Source organism: Mastigoproctus giganteus, chromosome 1 (genome assembly GCF_048544385.1).
Source record: "Mastigoproctus giganteus isolate SK-2022 chromosome 1, ASM4854438v1, whole genome shotgun sequence".
Classification (NCBI taxonomy): Eukaryota; Metazoa; Arthropoda; class Arachnida; order Uropygi; family Thelyphonidae; genus Mastigoproctus; species Mastigoproctus giganteus.
The window spans coordinates 121000140-121025003 of NC_143575.1; the positions used below are offsets into that span (position 1 = coordinate 121000140).

Here is a 24864-nt window from a genome sequence, read left to right on the forward strand (position 1 = left end):
GTCCTATCCTATCCACCCGAGTTTCCTTATTTACGTTTAACTTCAATTTCTCCCACTTTCCTTCATTTATCACAAAATCATGCAGCTCCTTAGAATTTGATACACTTCTGTCACCTTCATCCCTAAAATACCCCTCATGTGTGAATGTAGAGGTAAAACACATTTGCACTTCTCGAGGCAATGGGTACCTCCCCTGAGTCTAAGGAAGCTCTCATAATTATGGCTAAGGGTTTGCTTACTTCCTTTGCTGCCTCCTTTAATATTAATATAACTGGATAGATTCCATCTACCCCAGGTGCCTTTCTTATGTTTATTTTCGACAATTTCGCCTCGACTTTACTCTGAGTTATTACAAAATCATCTATCTCACTGCTAGAGTTTGATTCACCACTGGCATTCCCCTCCCTGAATAACTCCTCATCTGTAAATGTAGATGCAAAATACTCATTCAGTTTGTTAGCTACCTGAGCAGGATCATCAACATTTATACCATCGTTATCAAGTGGACCAATCTGATTCATTCCCTTCCTTCTAGAGTTTACATAAGTAAAGAACTCTTTGCATCCTTTGACAAAGATTTCTCATAATATGCCTTTGCTTGCCCAACCTACTTTGTGACTTGGTTACAGACCAGCTTATATCTATCATAGGCTTCCGTGCCACCTGTTAAACCTTGAACAATATTTCTTAGTTGGTATGAAAACCCTAGTAGTTTCCAAGATTAATTCTTTGAACTCTTCCCATTTAGAATTTGCTGTTGCATTTAAATTCTATTCAGTGGGACTGAATAGAATTTAAATTCTATTCAGTCCCACTGAATAGAATTTAAATACTGTCTCAGATCAACACCTTTACGAAAGCAAACACCCTTTTCCTTTACCCCTGATGATAGTTATCTCTTTGAGTAAATCCCACTTCAGCACACTGTGATCACTGCCACCTGGTGGTTTCTTTTTCTGCAGATTCTTAATGCATGAAGAATCACTACTGATAATCAAATCAGAGTATTATTCCCTCTAGTTGCCTCCCAAACATGCTGATGTAGAAAACAATCATCCAATAAATCCACAAAAGCCTTACTAGTGTGTGTGTGACAAATCCACAAATTCCAGTCAATATCTGGGAAATTAAAATCTCCCATTATAAGACACTCGGATTTACTGGCACACTCTTTTTTTTTTTCTGTACAGTTGTTTATTATACTCATCAGAGTCATTAGGCCTATAAAACACTCCTACCCTTATGTCACACCAAACTGACTTGACACTGCTCTGTCCAGCCATGTCGACTGGCTGTACTTCCTTGGATTTTGTGTGTTTCTTAACTAATAGCATAACCCCTCCTCCCTTCCTATCCTGTCTATCCTTTCTGTACACATTGTACTCCCCAATTTCCATTTCTGCATTCCTTATATCTGTGGGACACCACGTCTCTAATATCCCAACAATATCTGCCTTTGATATTTTTGATATTTGATATTTTGACCAACACCCCAAATTCATCAAATTTATTTACCAAACTCCTAGAATTGGTGTACAGGCAAGTATACACACTTGTTCCAATTCTTAGCTACCCTAACACAGCCCATGTATTTACTTGTTCCACAATGACTCCCAGCAGTCTCTGGAATCTCCAACACCTTGTTTTCCAGGCTGCTGGTCATTTAAATAGAAGCAGTGCGAGAATCACTTTCACCTCTGCAGCCACTACTGTTAATCTATTAGTCCGTGTATCCCTCCAAGCTAGCAGTTTTCCGATCCACCTAACTCTGCCTCGATAGCATCAGCAAATATTCTTGTACCCTTTCTATTTAAGTGTATCCCATCCCTGTAGAACAGCCTCTCCTGCTAACAAGCACAGACCAGGCTGAGAAAAATTCTACCCCTTGAACCTTGCACAAGCTCTCCATGGTCGAATTGATTGACAAGGCTCTCATTATATACTCCCCAGACATGATAGGAGGATTCTGTCATGCCTGGGCAGAATTGCAGACACTTTCAAATTGATCCTTAACTCACGGCTTTCTTTGGACATTGACCTGTACTTGTTAAATAATTCTGCAGGTCTCCTACTCTTAATATCATTAGTGCCTCTTTTAATTTAATGTTTGGATTAAAGATGGATGTTACATTTATATATCACAAAGCTCTGATATCCCAACAATATCTGCCTTTGATATTTTGACCAATACCTCAAATTCGTAAAATTTCAGGTGCTGGTCAAATTTGAGATTGGGTGATATAAAATGTCTTTTGTTCCATTTATCTTAATATCAAAGCTGTGAGCTGAAAATGTGAAATTAAATAGTCACAAATTTGGTTCTTGTTTAAGATGTTAACTTTTGCTTACAAAAGGTTTTTTTTTTTTTTTTTAATTTTCTTTTGGTTGTAAGTTAATCTTTTGTTTTTAATTTCAAATTATGCAAATGTGTGTATTTGTTGAAATCTTATTTTTGATTAGGTTTATATATGTATTATATAATTCAAGGAAATTGGGGAAAAAAGGCCTTGAGCACCAGGGGTAGAAATATTGAAACAATATTGCATCGACTGACAGAACAGATAAATAAGCAAAGTTTATTAAAATAAATTAATACAAATAAAAATGAGTGTAATAAAAATAGAATATCATAAAAGCAATATATGAAAGTATTTTTCTTTTCACTACTGCAGTCTTCAACTAGTTGAAGACTGCAACACTTTTGCTACATTATATTTTGACCTGCTGTTGTGAACATCATTAAGTTGACAAAGAGTACATTGTCTTTAGAGCTTTTTACCTTGTGTATTTATTTATTTTTATCACTTTCATTCAAGTATATATTTAATCGCTTTTACCTGAGGCGCCTCCGTAGCCAGGTGGGCAGGAGCAGCAGTGCGTAGCACATGCTTCTTGATTAGACCGGGGTTCAAGCCCGTGAGCCACCAAATACAGAGGATGCGGAAAGGTCAGGGAATGACCACCGCATATCCCTGGAGCAATATGGCCTTAGTTGCTAATGCTCCTAAAAAAAAAAAAAAAATAACAATAACAAGCTTTTACCTCCCTTTTCTCTTATGATAATCTATTTTTATTATACTCAGTTTTATGTGTATTAATTTATTTTAATAAACTTCTTTTGTATATCTTCATTGTTCGATGCAATATTATTTCATTAATTCAAGGAAAAGTGTTCTGTGAACTTTTCATTTTTAATTATAGAGAGAGAGAGAGAGAGAGAGAGAGAGAGAGAGAGAGAGAGAGAGAGAGAGAGAGATTTTTAGACATTATTGTCATATTTTTATTTACAACATTTATACGCTTAGATGTTTCTTTGTATATCCTAAAGTTTTCATTTCTTTCCAAAATTCATTGAATTATAAATACACATTTTTAATTTTAGTTGCCCTTCAGGATCAAATCTATTTGCTATTGATAATAAAATAGAACAAGCAATGGTAAGTTTTTGTTAAACTGACCTTAAAAGCACTGAAAATTATCTTTTTTTTTTTTTTTTTTTTAGTTTTGAGTTTATTTAAGAGGTTGCAGACCTTATCTTATGAAGGCATATTGAAAAAGATGTGGACCACTCCTGTTATTCGGTCGGAGGTATTTTTTGGTCTTGGAATTAGTTTTATTTTCAGTTTAGTATCTTTGACAACCACTGCTTATGGCAGTTCAATAACATTTCAAGATTTTATTTTCCAAGAGCAGTGAATGAGGCATTTTTCACTTCCACACCACTTTCAAATTTCTGCTTCCTGTTAATGAACCTTCAAGCTCAGAAAATACTAATAATCATAGATGGTGAGTTCTGGGCATCTTAGGCAATATGAGTATTTTGTGTTGTCTTTCAAAAGAAACTACTGTTTCTCCTTTGCTCAAGTCTTTAAATGGCTCTTATTATACTAATAAATTAGCATAATAAGCACCTTTTACAGTTAAATTTTGCTGTAAAATTATTCCTTTAGTATCGAGAAACAAAACTGATGGCAGTGTTCTGGTAGATTAGCAGCAGTACAAGATTTTTTTTTTTAGCCCATCGGGTGCAAATATGGAGCATAATATTCCCGCACTTTCTTTGACAATATTGTGGCACTCTTTAAAAGAAACACTAATTTTGCCGTATTATATTTTGCAGAAAAATACAATGCAGCAATGATGGTCTTAGTCTTCCTTTAACAGTTGTATCTGTTCCAACAATACTTAGTTGCTCTCCTTCTTTTCAGCTAAATACGTTGCAAATACAATCAAAATGCCTACAGAATGCCAAATGCATTCTGTAGGCATTTTGAACCATTCTTTGTGTCTGCTGACTAGATTGTCCTTATTTATCATAAAACTCTGTTTCTTGTTCATGTCAATTCATTGCAAAACAATGATACAAAAATATTAACCATGCCAACTAAGAAATAATTACTCTATTATACTACGCAGTCACTGAACCTAATTACTGTAGCAACAGAAATGTTTGTCAATCCACATCTTTTTCATTCTGCCCTCATATATTGTTTTATGTACCTAGGATATTATCCTATAAGTTGCTTTTAGTTAAAAATTTCATTTAACTTAAAGCAGCTTAAAATTTGTTTTTATTGTTTATATTAAAGATATAAATAGAATACAATTAGAGCAGGAGTCCCCAAACTTCGGCCCACAGATATTTCAATTAGATCATAAAAATTAATGTTTATATTAGATCACAATAAAATTTATGAAAAACACATTTTACAAATTATTTTAGCATTTGTTAGTTGATTAATAGTGTCGACGCCTCTGTGTCGTCAGCTTAGTCTTGTTAGATATTAATTCTGTTATTTCCACTCAAAGCTATTCTTTGAAACATCGTTAAAATAATCCATTAATTTTGACCCTGTCATTAAATCACAGCAATAGGCATTACAGACAGTAATTAGGGATTGCCTAATCCCTTGCCAGCCTGCACACTAAACCTGACATCCAGAGAATGGGACAAAGGTCACACTAGGCTTCCACTATTCAAGAATCCCAGATCCAGGATAAAACCTGGCACCAGCAACATGGTCTGATGATTGGTATCGGTGAGATCCTGAACCAGCCTGCACATGAACCCTAACATCCAGAGTCCAGGCTAAAAACATGACACTATCCTATTAGTTAATGGAGTTAATCCCTATGCTATAAATTAACTGCTAGCAGCCTGTATGCACATAAGGTTTCTGGTAGCATCGGCAAGAAACGGCTGTCGGTAGGTATGAATTTAATCATTTTGTACTACCTTAGATTTCCAGTTTTATATTGTAATAGCAATTCACAACTTAATACTTTAGAATTGTAATTTGCAAATTGTAATATTGGTAATTGTAACTGTAATATCCTAAAATATTCAAATATTCAAAATATTCAATTATTGATACCCATCAACTTCCTGATGATGAGTATCAGTAAGATATCCGAAACGTCACCTTATTAAACTATAGTATAATTAATAATAATATAGTTTTACATTATAACATAAAACTATAATTTTTATATTATAATAATGTAGTAACCTAATAAAGTATATTATTAATTTCACGTGATATAAGAGTGATATGAAAATAATAATAACCTTTATGTTAAAATATTTCATAAAATTAAGACATATCAGTGCTTACTTACTTCAGTATTCACATTTTTTTTTTATTCAAGTATTTTTTTTTATTCCAGTAACCCCATAAAAATCATGTCAAAGTTCATGCTAAAAAACAAAAGAAAAGTTGATGGTCAATGCTGCATTTTTAATGAGCAGTGGCCAATTAATTAATTTTTTGCACTGCTCAATGATATTTGCCCGTTTCTTATTTGCAATGATGCCTTGTCAGTGTTCAAGGAATATAATGTGAAATATCACTACACCACAAAACATGCCTCAAATTACAATAAATTTGAGGCAGGTTTTGTGGTCTAAAAACTGATTACAATAAATCAAGGAGCTTTGTGGCAGAAAAAACCCCAAGAACTAACCCAAACTTTTCAAAGTCAACAACAGATGATTAGAACTTTTACTCATCACAATTTACCTGCAGTTGGAGCTAGTTTTTGAGCTTTCCAAATCATTTCGGCAAGAAATGATTTGGAAAGCTCAAAAAGATTTGCCCTCTTCTGAATGGAATCAAATCATTGCTGAAGAAGGAAGGACCTTTACAGATGGATAATTTGTAAAATTAATTTGTTTGGTAATTGCAGAAGTATGTCTGAGAAAGTAAAGAATTTTGCATCTGTAAGTTTATCTTCATCAACTGTAATGAGAAGAATTGAAGATTTAGGAGCCGATGTTCAAAATAAACTTATAGCAAAAAGTTTGTGAATTCATAAATTTTTCAATAGCAATTAATGAGAGTGAAGATACAAGCCATACAGTTCAATTACTAATTTATATCCGAGGTATAAATCAAAATTTTGCTGTAACTGAAGAGCTAGTTACATTAAGAAGCTTGAAAGATACAAAAACAGGTGAAAATATATTTTTGAGTGTGTCAGAAGCAATTAACGGCCTCAAATTGAATTAAGATTTGCTATCAGCAGTTACGACAAATGGTGCTAAAAATATGGTTGGTACTAAAATTGGAGTCATGGGTCGGCTTCATAATTTTTTTTTTATGTGAACCCCAAACACGAGAGGTATTAGAAGCTATAGTACTTAGTACCGTGCTTGGGTTGGAGGTTCAGAAAATGAAAGAAGATATTTGTTGACATTGGACTTGAACTTCTGTAGATTGTAATTTTCAGGAAATACGTATGAAGGACGGTTGTTCCAGAAAATGGCAGTTGAATGAATAAATGAGGAAGATGAAAAGTTGGTTCTGTGGGTTTGAAGTTGGACAGTAAATGGATGTTGGCTGGTGGCAGCATGTGTTCGGACTGTTTTGAAAGAGAGAGAGAGAGGGAATTATAGAAGCCAATTCAGAAGAACAGTAACCATGGAAGTATCCGTAGAAGAGGCATGCAGCAGAGTACGTTTATGAGAAAGCCAGTGGAGAGACTCTGTTAGAGAAGAATCATTAATTAACCTAACTGCCCTCTTCTGAATGGAATCAAGAAGCCTGAGAGAGGTTTTGGGGACACAACCCCAGATGTGGGAACAATATTCCATTGCAGGGCAGATTTGCGATTTATACAGAATGAGCAGCTGTTTGGAAGAAAAATAACGCCGAGAACGAAAGAGAAAACGAAGTTTTTTAGATGCAGAGGAAGCAATTTTTGTAATGTGCTTGTGCCAAGAGAGATTAGAAGTCAGGGTAATCCCCAAAAGAGATATATCATTTTGCCTAGAAATCGGAGTGTCACTAAAGATAAGCATACGAGCAGAAGAATCCTTTTTGCGAGATATAAGACAAGACTGAGTTTTAGAAGGGTTGAAATCAACTAAGTTGTCTTTGCCCCACTGGAGAATTATCTGAAGATCGGCATTTAAGGAATTGGTAGCAGATTTTCGAGAAGTTGAAGCTGATTGAGCAGGACAAGGTTTCTCAAAATGGAAAGTAGAATGCAATGTGCTATCATCGGCAAAACTACAGATAGGATTTCCAGTCAATGGAAGAAGGTCATTAATATACAAGAGGAAAAGAGTGGGGGACACCGGCATTAGTGGAGAAGTTAGAAGACAAAGAGCCATCTACCATAACCCTCAGTGAGCGATAAGAGAGAAAACTGGATAACCAATTACTAAAAACAGTTGGCCAACCATAAGATGGAAGCTTGTTTAGAAGACCTTTATGCCAAACATGATCAAAAGCCTTTGAGATGTCAAGAGCAACTACTTGTGTTTCACCGAACCTTTCCATTGAATTAGTCCATAAATGAGTAACATAAGCCAGAATATCACCAGTGGATCGACACTGACGGAATCCATACTGGCGATCGTTGATCAGACGGAAGGTTTCCGGGTAGTTTAAGAGTTGGCGGTTAATTGATTTCTCCATTACTTTAGAAAGAGTAGAAGTCATTGCAATGGGACGATAATTGGATGGCTGGGATTTGTCACCCTTTTTAGGAACTGGCTGGATATGAGCAAATTTCCAAGCAGAAGGAAAAACACCTTTGGAATAAGAGAGTGAAAAAAGGCGGCAAAGAACAGGAGCACAGTTTTTGAGAACAAGTTGAGAAATACCATCAGCACCTGGAGCTTTTATAGCATCACGATTCGTCAAAATCCATCTGACATCTTTTTGACAGAAGACCATAAGAGGCATTGAATGCAGTGTGTTGGGAATGGTGGGAAGTGTTTTACCAAGATCATTGATACAGGAGTTGGAAGAAATATGGGATGTTAGCAGATCAGCTTTTATCCTTGGCTGAAGTGACAACAGAACCATCTGCTTTTGACAGAGGTGGGAGCAGAGAAGGGCAAAAGTTACAGCCAATAGCTTTGGCAAGAGACCAGAATGCTCAGCTATGATTAGGGCAAGAAGCTAGTTTTCTATCTTAGCCTGTTCAAAATCTAGTTTGGACTGATTAATAATTGCTTTACAGTTGTTGTGAGCTTTGTTGTAGGTTAGTTAGTTAGGTAGTTGTTGGCGCATCGGCTTCTGTGGCCATAATGCACCTCCCAAGGTTTTTTCAGTACTTTGATCCAAGCCCGAGGCGGGATTCGAACCCTCGACCTTTGGGTTGCCAGACAGGCACTTTACCCACCCGGCTAGCCCGGTCGGCGCTTTGTTGTAGGCCGAAAATGAATCTGAAGATTTGGAAACAAGCCAATTACGATATGCAACGTTCTTCTCTTGAACAGCCTTAGCACATTTATTGGAAAACATAATGTTTAGATAAAGGAGAAGATTTTAAAGTGGAGTGTGGAATAAAGGATTCCACTCCTACAAGAATAATTTCACTGACACGATCTGAGCTTACATTGACATCAGAAGTTTTGAAACAGTAATCTGACCAAGGAAAAGAAGAAAACAAATCTCGCAGGTCATGCCATTTTGCATTCTTGTAATGCCAAACAATACAAGGTTGAGAATGGCCATGAAATAAAGGCTCCATTGGAGAAGAGACAATCACCAAGTTGTGATCTGAGGTGCCTAAAGGACCACTCACTTCGACCGTGTACTTAGAAGGGTTGTTTGTGAGAAAAAAATCAAGCGTGTTGGCTGCATGGTTAGGATTGTCCGATATTCTTGTAGGCAAATGAACAATCTGTGCAAGATCATTAGTAATTACCAAAGCCTCAGTATCTCGACCAGCTGGGTCGGTGTGACTAGAAAACGACAGCCAGCTGGAGTTGTGAACATTAAAATCACCGCCGACTGGACTAGCCGGGTGGATAAAGTGCCTGCCTGGCAACCCAAAGGTTGCGGGTTCGAATCCTGCATTGGGCTTGGATCAGAGTAGAAAATTCAACAACTTTGGGAGGTGCAATATGGCCACTGAAGCTGATGCGCCAACAATTAACAAAAAGAAAAGAAAAAAAAAAAATTAAAATCAAGAAGGAAAATTACCTGACTGTTAGGAAAGTTGGATTGGAGAAAGTCAAGTTGCAAAGAGAGGAAGTCAAAGAGCTCCAAATAGATTAGTGGGATTGGGAGAACGGTAGAGACAACAGATGAATGTGACACAATTGAGGTAGAGATTTTAAGCCAGAGAAGATTGAAATGAGGAGATTCAAATTACCAAGTCTCTGACAGGGAATATGGAACGGACATATGCACATGTACCACTTTTGAGGCTAAAGGAATCATACAGCGAATAATTTGGGCAACTGAGATGAGCAGTGGTCGAATCAACCGATAACTGAGATTCTGTCAGTAAAAGTACATGGGGTTTGGCAGACTGCTAGTGGAAATGCATTGAGATTAGAATTGAGCCCAAGTATATTTGTGAAATGAAATAGAAAGTGTTTGGGAGGTTTAGATCTTTTCCCAGATAAGCTTACTCTATTAGTTTGACCAATAAGCAAAGTGGTGGTATTTCAACGGTTGACGAGTCATCTACCACCTAGTCCTGAACTGTCAGATCTCAATTGGTTGCGGACTTTCCTTTTTAACAGATATATGTGAATGCCTGAAGTTTCTTAATATGAATCTACAAGGACGAGACAAACTTGTCAATGAATTGAATTAAAATGTCAAGGCATTTGAAAGAAAACTGGGGTTATTTAAAAGTCAACTACTTCGGAATAATTTTTCACATTTTCCATGATCCAATAATTTATCAAAAAATATGCCTAGTTGTAATTTTCCCACTGAAAAGTTTGTTCAAAACATTAGTTTGTAGCAGGAAAATTTTGCGGCTAGATTTTCTGATTTTAAAAATAATTCAAAGATGTTTGAACCTTTTCAAAATCCATTTGATGTACCTATCAACGATGTTGAGAATTTACGATTAGAGTTGGTAGATCGTCAATCTAATGATGCACTGAAGACATTATTAAAAAATCAAAATCCAATTCAATTTTATTTAACATTATCTGAGTCAGATTATCCAAAAATAAAAAATTTTGCAAGAAAGGTTACATCAATTTTTGGAAATACCTATATACGTGAGCAGACCTTTTCAAAAGTGAAATATGTTAAATATAAAATACGATCACATCATGTCTAATTAACCTGCATTTACATGACTTTTTAAGAATTGGAACTAGTACTTTAAAACCCGATCTTACAAAACTTAGTCACACTCTACATCCAATAAATAAGTAATAATTAATTTTGTTATTTTACTGACTTAAATAATTAAAATTTGATATAAACAAACTGGTATATTTTATATTACATATCCATCGATTTATTTTTGATTGTGTAGATATAGGAAGGTTTAAAATTTGTTTTTCTCCATAACATTAAAGTTATGCAGAGAATGTAGTTTTCAGTAATTAGGAATTTTTTCTGGCCTGCCAAATATTCCAAAAGTTTGCATGTGGCCCGTTTCTCTAAAAGTTTGGTGACCCCTGCAATAGAAGCTCATAAAATCTTCAAAATTGTACCCCTTTGACTTTGCTGAATTTTTGAAAATTGCAGATTTTGAAACTTAATACTGTATAGAACTGCTGAATATATCACGAACAGGTTATGCTCTATAAAAAGGTTATTCAAAGTTGAAAAATTAAAAAAAAAATTGTATTTCTCTCAGAAAAATGATGCATCAAAAAAAAAAAAAAAAAAAAAATTGCCTATTTCCTTCGAGTATCTTACCAGTCTTTCCTTAAATTAATCCCGAGCACTTTGAAAGTTTAAAAAATGATTTATGTTTATTACCATACATATTTATATTTATTTATAAATACAGTATGGCTATAAAATGGCCTCCATAGCTTAGTGGTCAAGAGTGGGAGTGCAGTAGCAGACGCTCATTGAGTAGACCAGTGTTCATTCCCCTGGCTGCTAAATGCAGTTGATCTGCCAACCTACACTGGATCAGCATGGCAGATTATGATCCATTTTCTCTCAACATGAATTATTGAGGAGGCTTCCAACCTTCAGTGGATTGATAGTGGCTGCAGTTTACATTTTTTTTTTTTTTTTTTTTTATGGCTATAAATATCACATTATCATTTTGTAGCGATCTTTTGACACTAATATTAATTCTGACATTTTGTTCATTAACCTAAATAAATTATCCCAATAATATAAATGGAAATCCTATGGCTTTTTTGTGGAAGCATTGTTTTGTTGTTTGTTCTTCATCAACCCATTCTGTTTCTTATTGCAGTTATATTTAAACAACAGAATCTCACCTGTATTAAAAGTTACTACTATCACATCTCTGTTAGAGAAATTATCAGAAAGATGGACAGGTAATGTTGGAAATTTTTTTTTTTTTTTTTTTTTGGGTGATGCTGTATAAACTTGCTTCTTGCCTCATTTTTTGCTACTAATACTATTTAAAAAACAAAAAGATGATGATGATTCTTCTTTTCGATCTACTCATAAGTCTAACCTCTTATGCAGTATCACTGACCGTATCATTTTACAATCAGATCAGAAATTTTATCGTTGATAAACTTGACAATGATACTCTTATGGGGAACTCCTCATTGACTAACTTAATTTCATTAAAATATGAAATTAACTGGGCCTTGATAGAGATAGTAAGATTGATATAATGTATGTGAATTTAAGAAAGTATTTGATTGAATCCCATATGTACTTATGTCCTTTAAATTAAATCAAATTGGTGTAGTGAGTAAGGCAGTTTAATTAATGAAATTTTTTTTATATAAACAGGAAAATTTGTCTGCTATTTAGAGAAACATATATTGAGATCTTTTTGCTTACAAATGGGGATTCCTCAAGTGTCTCCTCTTAATAATAGTACATGTCTTAATAATATTCAAAATTGTTTAAAGCAAGCTGATTTTAAACTCTTAACATATGTTGATGATCTGAAAATCTAAGAGATTACTTTGTTGCAAGATTGTATTACACTGGAAAAGGGTCTATCTGTTATTAATTCCTGGTTAGAAAACTGCTATTTTATGTCAATTCTTGATTATCATAAGGAAAATATGGTTGATGTTCAGTGTACATACACTGGCTGATCAGTTAATAAACAGAGTAAGGAGGTTATTGATTTTGAGAGTTTGTTTTCCCCCAATGGTATACATTTATTGTTCATATTAATAACATTATAGCAAAAGCCTCTAAAACCCCAGGCCTGTTAAAGAGGATTTAATAAAAATAGCAATTGTCTATTACTTTAAATCTCATTCTTGAGTATACCTCACAGATATGGACATCCCATACCAATTATCTTATTAGATAGCTGAAAAATGTTCAGAAGTCCATGATTAGGTTCTTAGTTTTTAAAACAAGGTTGAACTATGAGATGAAAACTTATAGTGAATGGAGTAAATTTTTTGGCTTATTTCCACTCAGAGGATTATAGCTGATTGTGGTTTCTTTATTTTCTTATTAATGGAAAATTGGATGTATCTGAATTGCATTCCCTATTAAAATTTGTGTGTCCATCCTGACCACTGAGGAGACAATTTATTTCCATAAGTAATACCCCCTTTGGCCATAAACTTATAAAGTCAACAGATACAAAGTTGAAATTCATATAATTTATTTAATAACATTAGGAAGCACTTATACAATATTCTGTGTATCCACCTTGTTTATCAGTACATTTTTATCATTATTCTTTCCTTTGTCTGTAGATTAGATCAGCGGTTCCCAAACTTAATAATATTCAAAACTGAGATTTACGGACCCTTTCAAAATTCAAAACAAGTTCACGTACCCCTTCAATGCATATGTTTACGTGTGTGAACACTGGGTTTTCTGAAAATAAAATTCAAAGTTTTATGTGTGAAACAACCCAATTTTATTCTTATTTTTATACAGATATATAACAATAACTTTCATCATCATCATCATCAGCCATTTTCAATCCACTGCAGGATGAAGGCCTCTCCAGCAACTTTCCAGTTCCTTCTGTTTTGAGCACTGGCCATCCATTTACTACCCACAAACTCATGAATTTCATCTATCCATCTCCGTCTTTGTCTTCAAGGTTTTCTTCTAGCTCCTCTTGGATACCATTCTGTTATTTTTTTAGTCCAGCTGTCATATCTTCGAGCTATGTGTCCTGCCCAAGACCATTTTAGTTCTTTAGTTTTTATAAGAATGTCCTTTACTTGAGTTTGCTGCCTAATCCATGTGTTTCTCATCTTATCCAACAGTCTGATTCCCAATATAATTCGTTCCATTCTTCGCTGTGTAGTTCTCAGCTTCTCTTCCATTCTTTTGGTTAGTGCCCAAGTTTCACTTACATAAGTCATGGTGGGGAGTATACATTGGTTCATTATTTTACGTTTCAGACAAACTGGTATATTGCTCTTCAGTATGTGACTATATTTTCTGAATGCTATCCATCCAAAATTTATTCTTCTCTTGACTTCCAGCCATTTATCATTATTACAGCTAATAACTTGTCCCAGATAAGAATATGACTCCACCTTTTCAATTACTGCTCCTTCAATCATTATTTCCCTTTCTGTGGCATACTTTTTGTTTTAGCCATATTCATCTTTAGCCCAAAATCCTTACTAACTCTGCGTAACTGATTAAGATTTTTCTCTAATTCTTTGGAATCGTGGCTTATGACCACAATGTCATCTGCAAATCGTAAATGGTTTAGGTATTCAATTAAGGAGGTGATTATTCCATTGTATAAGGCAATGGTCAGGCCACACCTAGAGTACTGAATACAGGTCTGGAGGCCTCATTTCAAGAAGGATGTAGAGCTGCTGGAACGAGTACAGAGAAGGGCAACAAGATTAGTGAATGGAACAAAGGGGTGCTGTTACGAAGAAAGGCTTAAGTTTTGCAAATTACAGTGTCTGGAGACTAGGCACCAGCGAGGTGATCTGATAGAGGTGTATAAAGCCTTGAATGGTTTAAGCATGCTCAATGCTGATGGGATTCTTCCTCTAGCTCAGAAAAATCACCTGAGAGGGCATAAATTCAAATTGAGGAAAGACAGATGTAGGATAGACGTGCAGAAATTTGCCTTTAGCCAGCGGGTGGTTGGTTGGTGGAACAGACTTCCATCCCTTGTGGTGGAGGTTGATAGCCTAAATAAGTTTAAGGCTCAGCTGGACAGGTATTTTGAACGAACAGAGGGGTGAAGTGGAAGTGGGTTTTTTTTTTTTTTTGGCTGATGCTGCATAAGCTTGCTTTCTTGCATCAATTGCCTCTACTAATGCTAATGCTAGACAGGCAAAGGCAGATTATGATAAATCCTCGGCAAAGGATGCAGAGAAAAACAACAGAGTTTTTTACTTATGTAAACTCTAGAAGGAAAGGGTTGAATCAGATTGGTCCACTGGATATTGATGGTTCAACTGTTGATGATCCTGCTCAGGTGGCTAACAAACTAAATGAGTGTTTTGCATCAACATTCACCCATGAGGCATTCCCCTTCCACCTCTGTAATTCCCCTCTCAGTTATTCAGGGAGGGGAATGCCAGAGGTGTGTTAAAGCACTGCCAGAGGTGTGTCAAATTCTGGCAGTGAGCCAGATGATTTTGTAATAACTCAGAGGAAAGTGGGGGGAGAAATTTTTAAAGATAAACATAAAAAAGGCGCCTGGGGTGGACGGGATCTATCCATTTATATTAAATGAGGCAGCAAAGGAAGTAAGCAAACCCTTAGCCATAATTATGAGAGCTTCTTTGGATAATTACTTACCCAATTGTGTAAGTAATTATAGATCTGTTAGTTTAATGGAAGCACTTGTTAAAAAAGCACTGCAGGATCATCTAGACAAGACTTCAGTTATAGCTCGGACACAGCATGGTTTTTTTAGCATTAGCATTAGTAGAGGCATTTGATGCAAGAAAGCAAGCTTATGCAGCATCAGCCAAAAAAAAAAAAAAAAACCCACTTCACCCCTCTGTTCGTTCAAAATACCTGTCCAGCTGTGCCTTAAAATTATTTAGGCTATCAACCTCCACCACAAGGGATGGCAGTCTGTTCCACCAACCAACCACCCGCTGGCTAAAGGCAAATTTCTGCACGTCTATCCTACATCTGTCTTTCCTCAATTTGAATTTATGCCCTCTCAGGTGATTTTTCTGAGCTAGAGGAAGAATCCCATCAGCATTGAGCATGCTTAAACCATTCAAGGCTTTATACACCTCTATCAGATCACCTCGCTGGTGCCTAGTCTCCAGACACTGTAATTTGCAAAACTTAAGCCTTTCTTCGTAAGAGCACCCCTTTGTTCCATTCACTAATCTTGTTGCCCTTCTCTGTACTCGTTCCAGCAGCTCTACATCCTTCTTGAAATGAGGCCTCCAGACCTGTATACAGTACTCTAGGTGTGGCCTGACCATTGCCTTATACTGTTTTGTTAAGGGAAAGTCTTGCCTGACCAATTTTATTGGATACTATGATGTGGTCACAAAGGAACTGGATGCAGGGAATAACTTTGATATCATATATTTGGATTTTAGAAAGGCTTTTGATACTGTTGCACATGGAAGACTGCTGAACAAATTGGAGCAGTGTGGCATTGGAGCCAATTTGCTGCTATGGATAAATATGGATAAAAGATAGTTGAGTGCAAGAAGACAGAGAATGGTAAACAATGGACACTGCTCATCATGGACTAATGTTATTAGTGGAGTCCCTCAGGGTTCAGTGTTGGGTCCATTGTTGTTGTCTGTATTTATAAATGATATTGATGATGAAGCTTAATGTATATTAAGCTTAATGTCCAAGTTTGCAGACGACACGAAGGTTGGTAGGGTTGTTAAGGGCACTAATGGCAGTGCGCTGCTGCAATAGGATCTAGAAAAGTTGAGCAGATGGGCTGAGAGGTTGCAAATGAAGTTTAACATTGACAAAAGTAAAGCACTACATATGGGAAGCAGTAACCACAGATTAACGTATCAACTCTGTGGTAATACACTGACAGTGGTAGAGAACAAAAAGGACCTGGGGGTAATTGTTCATGCAAATATGAAGTTTTCTGAGCAGTCCAGATGTGCTGCAAGAGTAGCTCATAGTGTCTTGTCAATGATATAAAGGAATGTTTCTAGCAGGGATAAGGATGTGATTATCCCCTTGTATAAGGCAGTGGTCAGGCCACACCTTGAGTACTGTATATAGGTCTGGAGACCTCATTTTAAGAAGGATGTAAAGCTGTTGGAATGATTACAGAGAATGGCAACAAGATTAGTGAATGGAACAAAGGGTTGCTCTTATGAAGAAAGGCTTAAATTTTGCAAATTACAATGTCTGGAGACTAGGCACCTGCGAGGTGATCTGTTTGAGGTTTATACAGCCTTGAATGGTTTGAGCATGCTGAATGCTGTTGGGATCCTTCCTCTTGTTCAGAATAATCACCTGAGAGGGCATAAATTCAAATTGAGGAAAGACAGATATAGGATAGATGTGTGGAAGTTTGCCTTTAGCCAGTGGGTAGTTGGTTGGTGGAACAGACTTTCATCCTTTGTTGTGGAAGTTGATAGCCCAAATAAATTTAAGGCTGAGCTGGATATGTATTTGGAACAAACAGAGGGGTGAAATGGGAACGTTTTTTTTTTTTTTTTTTTTTGGCTGATGCTGCATAAGCTTGCTTTCTTGCATCATATGCCTCTACTAATGCTAATATCCAATCTATAAAAGGTCTTAAAGGTTTTTATTATTCCTTTGTCTAGGGGTTGAATCAGTGATGTGGAATTCAAAGGTAGAAAAACTAATTCAGTGTGTTTGAAAATCAACTTTGGATGGCCGACCGGGCTAGCCGAGTGGGTAAAGTACCTGCCCGGCAACCCAAAGGTCGCGGGTTCGATTCCCGCCTCGGGCTTGGATCAAAGTATTGCAAAAACCTTGGGAGGTGCAATATGGCCACAGAAGCCGATGCGCCAACAACTACCAAATCAAAAAAAAAAAAAAAAAACTTTGGATGAGTGGGACAGTTGTCCAAAACCAATGCAATTTTTTTTGTTTTTCTTATCCAATTGCAAGTTCCATTTACAAACATAAACTTCAGATAAAGGAGCTGTCATCCAAGCATTGGCATTATTGGCTTATTCAACAGGCAGCTGTTTTACTCTTTTAAAACATCTAGGCCAGTGGATGCCAAACTACTGAAATATTCCAGATGGTCCATTTTGCAGAACATCTGGCATTAGTCTACAGACCCCTAGGGATCGTGGGCCCCAGTTTGGAAAACGCTGATCTAGGCGATTTACTCCTGGCCATAACTAACAGGTTCATCTTAATTGTTTCTGTCATGTTGCATTAAAAGAACATAAACTTCAGATAAAGGAGCTGTCATCCATCTTGTTGCCCTTTTCTGTACTCTGTTCCACTGTAATCCTGTCCTTGATCTTGTTTCCTGCAGACCAGAGGAATTTTTAAAAATCATGCAATGGTGTGGGATAAACCTGTAGTACAACCCTGTTTCATCTGTATTAAAAATATCTTCAGGATTATAATTGCTGAACACAGTTTGCCAAGACGTTTTCAACCAGGTGTCAGCTGCAGAACTATAGGAATCCTGTTTTTCTCCATGAAGTTTTTTGTAAACACTATCCTGCCTCTCCTTCCATTTTGTCAGCCATCCACCCATCGCCTTAAACTCTTTGTGTAGTTTTAGCATTAGCATTAGTAGAGGCATTTGATGCAAAAAAGGAAGCTTATGCAGCATCAGCCAAAAAAAAAAAAAAACCACTTCCACTTCACCCCTCTGTTCGTTTGAAATACCTGTCCAGCTGAGCCTTCAACTTATTTAGGCTATCAACTTCCATGACAAGGGATGGAATTCTGTTCCACCAACCAACCACCCGCTGGCTAAAGGCAAATTTCTGCACGTCTATCCTACATATGTCTTTCCTCAATTTGAATTTATGCCCTCTCAGGTGATTATTCTGAGCGAGAGGAAGAATCCCATCAGCATTGAGCATGCTCAAACCATTCAAGGCTTTATACACCTGTATCAGATCACCTCGCTGGTGCCTAGTCTCCAGACACTGTAATTTGCAAAACTTAAGCCTTTCTTCGTAAAAGTACCCCTTTGTTCCATTCACTAATCTTGTTGCCCTTTTCTGTACTCGTTCCAGCAGCTCTACATCCTTCATGAAATGAGGCCTCCAGACCTGTATACAGTACGCTAGGTGTGGCCTGATCATTGCCTTATACAAGGGAATAATCACCTCCTTATCCCTGCTAGAAAAATTCCTATATATCATTGACAATACACCATGAGCTACTCTTGCAGCCCGTCTGCACTGCTCAGAGAACTTCATATCTGCCTGCACAACCACCCCCAGGTCCCTTTCATTCTCTACCACTGTCAGTGTAGTACCACATAGTTGATACGTTGCTCTGGGGTTGCTGTTTCCCATATGTAGTACTTTACATTTGTCAATGGTAAACTTCATTTGCCACCTCTCAGCCCATCTGCTCAACCTTTCCAGATCCTGTTGCAGCAGCATAGTGTCAGTAGTGTCCTTGACAACCCTGCCTACCTTTGTATCGTCTGCAAACTTGGACATTAAGCTTGATATACCATCATCAATATCATTTATAAATACAGAAAACAATAATGGACCCAACACTGAGCCCTGAGGGACTCCACTAATAACATTAGTACACGACGAGCAGTGTCCATTGATTACCACTCCTGTCTTCTCCCCCTCAGGCCACCCCTTTATCCACATCAGCAATTTGCCTCCAATGTCACACTGGTCCAATTTGTGCAGCAGTCTTCCATGTGCAACAGTATCAAAAGCCTTTCTAAGATCCAAGTATATAATATCAAAGTTATTCCCTGCATCCAGTTCTTTTGTGACTGCATCATAGTATCCAATCAAATTGGTCAGGCAAGACTTCCCCTTAACAAAACCATGCTGTGTCCGAGCTATAACTGAAGTCTTGTCTAAATGATCCTGCAGAGCTTCTTTAACTAGTGCCTCCATTAATTTTCCTGGAACAGAAGTTAAACTCACAGGTCTATAATTACTTGTCAGCCTTTGATCCTCCTTTGTGAATTGGGGTCATATTTGCACATCTCCAGTCTGTGGGTACCTCCCCTGAGTCCAAGAGAGCTCTCATACTTATGGCTAAAGGTTTGCTTACTTCCTCTGCTGCCTTCTTTAATATAACTGGATAGATGCCATCCACCCCGGGTGCCTTTCTTGTGTTTATCTTCAACAATTTCTCCTCCACTTTACTCTCAGTTATTACAAGATTCTCTAGCTTACTGCTAGAGTTGAATACACCTCTGGCATTCCCCTCGCTAAATAACTCCTCATGTGTGAATGTCGATGCAAAATATTCATTTAGTTTGTTAGCTACCTGAGCAGGATCATCAACAGTTGACCCATCGATATCAAGTGGACCAATCTGATTCTTCCCCTTCCTTCTAGAGTTTACATAAGTAAAGAACTCTTTGCTGTTTTTCTTTGCATCCCTTGCCAAAGATTTCTCGTAATCTGCCTTCGCCTGCCTAACCTCCTTTGTAACTTGGTTACAGATCAACTTGTATCTATCATAGGCTTCTGTGTCATGTGTTAATTTGTATGTATCCCATGCATGTTTCTTCTCTGCCATATGCCTCATTAGTTCATCTGACATCCATTTAGGCCTAAACCTTGAACAATATTTCTTAGTTGGTATGTAAAGCCTAGTAGCTTCCAAGATAAGTTCTTTGAATGCTTCCCATTTTGCATTTGCTGTTGGTAACATCATCAGTTTGTCCCACTGTATAGAATTTAAATGCTGTCTCAGTCCATCGCAGGCACCTTTACCAAAGCAATAACCCTTCCCTTTACCCCTAATCGTAGTTACCTCTTTGAGTAAATCCCACTTCAGCACACTGTGATCACTGCCACCTAGTGGTTCATTTATCTGCAGATTCTTAATGCATGAAGAATCACTGCTGATAATCAAATCAAGAGTATTCCTCCCTCTAGTTGCCTCCCGAACATGCTGATGTAGAAAACAATCATCCAATAAATCCACAAAAGCTTTGCTAGTGTGTGAGTGACCAGCCCCCAAATTCCAGTCAATATCTGGGAAATTAAAATCTCCCATTATAAGACTCTCTGCTTTACTGGTCCACTCTATTTCCCTGTACAGTTTCTTATTATACTCATCAGAGTCAATAGGCCTATAGCACACTTCTACTCTCAATTTTGATCTCCCAATGTTTATGTCACACCAAACTGTGACTCGACACTGCACTGTCCAGTGATGTCCACTGGCTTCACTTCCTTGAATTTTATGTATTTCTTAACTAATAGCATAACCCCTCCTCCCTTCCTATCCAGTCTATCCTTTCTGTAGACGTTCTACTCCCCAAATTCCAGTTTTGCATTCCTTATAGCTGTGTGACACCACATCTCTGATATCCCAACAATATCTGCCTTTGATGTTTTGAGCAATACCTCAAATTCATCAAATTTATTTACTAAACTCCTAGCAATGGTGTACACACAAGTATACATGCACCTATTTCTATTCTTAGCTACCCTAACACAACCCATGTGTTTACTTGTACCGCAGTGACTCCCAGCAGTCTCTGAAATATCCTGCATCTTGTTTTTCAGGCTTCTGCTCATTCCAATAGAAGCAGTGCAAGAATCTCTTTCACCTCTGCCAGTGGCTACTGTTAATCTATTCGTCTTTGTCTCCCCCCAAGCTAGCAGTTTTCCGACCCACCTAACACTGCCTCGATAGCATCAGCAAATATTCTTGCACCCTTTCTATTTAAGTGTATCCCATCCCTGTAGAAGCAATCTCTCCTGTTAACCAGTCCAGTCCAGGCTGAAAAAAATTCTACCCCTTGAGCCTTGCACAATCTTTCCAGGGCCGAATTGATCAACAAGGCTCTCATCATATACTCCCTCCTATCGGGCAGAATTGCAGACACTTTCAAATTCAACCCTATTTCACGGCTTTTTTTCAACAGTAACCTGTACTTGTTAAGCAATTCTGCTGATCTCCTACTCTTGATATCATTAGTGCCAACGTGTACAACTATATCACCTTTTGTGCCCTTAAAAGATGATATCTGCTCTTTTCCAGCAGAATCATTGCATTTTTTGAAGAAAAATGCTACGATTTATTGGTGCATTTAATTAGCTGGCTTTGTTTGAACCAAACGAACAGAGCTTCATCTACTGTTTGGCATTTCCCTTCATGCTTCCTTTTTCTGGTTTCAGTAATCACAATAGCGTTTAATGTGTGACGTGATTTTAATTATTTTGTTAAAATAATTAAAATCTGATGACCGAGGCGCCCCTAACTTTACTGTCACTTCCCTTTGTGACATATTGCCTAAGTTTAATTTATCATACACACAAATTGGAACTAACACAACACATGCAAGTGAGATGAAGTTTAGATATAGAAATGAATGGCAGATTTCAGTGAAGGGGAAACACATTTCACCGTAATAATGTAAAAACACAGAATTCCAGCTATCGGTATTATTGCAAAGCAATAAGATCGAGTTTACTACCCATTTATTGCACTAACAGAAAAGCCCAATAAACCAGAAACTGTGAGTTGTTTTTATTGTTTTATGGTTGTGACCTCTATAAACTCCAGAAATGTACTTTAGAAAAATATCACAAGCGTTCACAATTGATTCTTATAACTGAAGCTGCAATTCTAATAAAAAAATGTAAGTGTAGTGCATTTTATTGATTTGAATCGGGTCTTTGAAATTTGGTTCTATAAAGCAGCTGATTCTAATAACTAGTGATCACTATAACCGGCACTTACTGTATATATTTATTAGGTTTTTTGATATATTTACATTTATTTTAAATTTTATTGAATTTTAGGAAAATATTTTGTATAAATTTATGATTTGTATAAATTTATAAATTTGTATAATGAAAACTAGCTGGGGTCAGCTTAATCCTACCCCAGAAAGGGTCATCATATAGTTCCTGTCTCCATACACAAGTTAGCCAAGGGTCCACCAGGGGAAAAGGGGTCCCCTGCCATCATGTCTTCATCATTAGTCTTCTTTGGTTGTCATGATCCCACTCTGGAAAAGATTCAGCAGGTTGTATTTCTACATTCAACTGGAAGTTAGCAAATGATCCTGCCAAGTGGAAGGCACCCTGGCCAGCATGTTTTTATTGGGATTGTAGTTATATCTGGTGTAGTTTGTCATTATTAGGAAAGTCTTGGTAATGAAGATCTCCTCTTGACCATTATTTGCATAGTTGTATAATGCAAAATTTTGTTTTGTTTCCACTATTTGTGGTTCTTGGTCCTTTTGTATGTTGTCTACTTCCATCGCAAGGATGAACCTCAGGTCTGTGTAATGTGGGCAATCAAACATAATATAATCTGAAGTCCCTCTCTCTGGCCATATGGGCAGTATGGAGTGGGAGCCAGCCTTAAGTCAAAGTTTTGCATTTAGGTTGCTATGTCCCATTAAAAGGTATGTGGCATGGAGTCCTGGTATAAATCATGAAGTTTGTTCTTTGTTGACCTTTTCTGGGATATATGTTTTGGTCATCTGTCCCTCTGTAGTTGCGTTCCAGGTTTGTTGCCACTTTTCCAATATTAAATCTGTGTTCTGTGATGCATCCAGATTCAGTGCAATGTCCTGTACTTGGGCTGGGATGCTCTTTTTCAAATAGTATTTTAGGTACTGGAAAGTGATTTCCAGATGGATAGGTAGTATTCCACAGAGTACCTGCAGGGCCGGGATTGAGACTGTCCTACAGGCTTTAGAGGTGGTCAATAGTACTGCTCTCTGGGCCTCTTATGATTGTTTCTTGATTGCATCTTTGTCAGCATGATGCCCCCAGGCCCCAGCTTCATACATCATCAGAGGGACAAAGATGGTGTTATAGTATATCCGGAGTGTTCTTCTCTTCAGTGCTCAGTCTCTCTTTGTGAGATTGGCCAATTTTATAATCAGTTTTTGTGTTTTTTATTTTTAGTGTTGTGCATGGGGCACAAAAGAGAGATGTTAATCCAGAATATTTGGTATTTGTGACTTGTTACATATTTTTTGGTTTTATTTCTGTACCTTATTGTTTGTGGCCTGTTGTGCAGTTTACCTTTCAGAAGTATCTGTACAGTTTTGATGGGAGATACTTGGAGTTTGTGGACTTCGCTCCAAACAGCCAGGTCTTGCAAGATGTTATTAGCTGTTAGTTCTAGACGTGTTCTGGAGTTGGCAGAAATAAGGATGGCTATATCATCTGTGTAGGCAGTGGTAGTGGTTCCTTGATATTCTTTGTGTTGCATGCCATATTCCAACATAGGGACCCAAGGAAAGACCCCTGTGGGCATTCCCTTGTGACCTCTCTTGTTACTGATTGGTGACTTGATTTTATTGTGAGGTGCCTCTCTGCAAAGTAACTGGTCATAATTTTGTAAATAGTGTTGGTCACTCCGACCTATCTGAGATACTCCAGGGTGCTTTGCTACTGTAGGTTGTCAAAGGCCCCTTTGAAATCGACAGAGAAGTATTTCTCTTCAGTGTTTGCCTGCATGTCCACCACTTTTCTTAATGGATCTTCTGTGCCTCTGGTGAATCCAAATTGGTTGTTTGATGATATGTTTCTTTGACCATGATTAATGGTGATTTATTAGGTGATTATTTTCTCTAGTATTTTCTCTAGAACTGGCAAAAGGGTGATAACGTGGTATGACATTGGATCCATTGTAGGTTTGGCAGGGTTCTTGTGCAGGATTTTCAACATGACACTTTTCCACTGTGGTGGAAATGTTCCCTCTTCAAGGCAGGTGTTTGTATAGATTTAGTATTAATCTTGATGATCTCCACGTTTATGAGGATAGGTAGTATTCCACTGTACTGTAGGGTGGCACTTTCCTGATTTAATAGATTTCATGGCTTCGTCAACCTCCTCTAAAGTGATGGATAGCTCTGTAGGCTCATCTTCACGTGTTTTATGTTGTTTTTTGAGCACTCTGTCATGACGGAGAATATTGTCTACTGTAGTATTGATGCTGTCGGTTCAAGTGGCGGTTTTTATTTTGCTGGCCCTGAGTACTGTTGAATGGACGTTTTTGAGGTGAAATTTTTTAAAATTTATTTTGTAGATTAACTCCCAAGGTTCTTAATTTCCTCTGATGTTTACAAGCTTTTTTTAAAATTTTTATAAATTTCATGGTGGTATGATTATCTTTTTTCTCTGTATCTGTTTTTCAGAGCTTGTACTTTATCCGGATGGTCTTGGCACATTATAGCCTTAGTTGCTAATGCGCCAATAAAATCAAAGCCCACCAACCAACCAACCAACTTTATCCGGAAGTCTATTCTCATGTTGTGTTACCTTTTGGTAGTCGTTCCTTGTGGACTTTTTTTGCACTGCTTCTATTGGAATGAGCAGCAAGCCAGAAAACAATGGGCGTTTTCAGACACTGCTGGGAGTCATCGTGGAACAAGTAAATACATGGGCTGTATTAG

General features: G+C 37.2%; 1 protein-coding gene across 1 annotated transcript in view; it reads left to right on the forward strand.

Annotated features, from left to right (window-relative positions):
• The window catches only part of LOC150091117 (uncharacterized), a 241223-nt gene that overhangs the window by 119954 nt on the left and 96405 nt on the right, over window positions 1–24864 (forward strand). The window contains exon 3 of the mRNA XM_090384939.1: window positions 3383–3437. Coding sequence (XP_090241065.1) covers window positions 3383–3437 — 55 coding nt within the window. The remainder of the gene's footprint in view (window positions 1–3382; window positions 3438–24864) is intronic.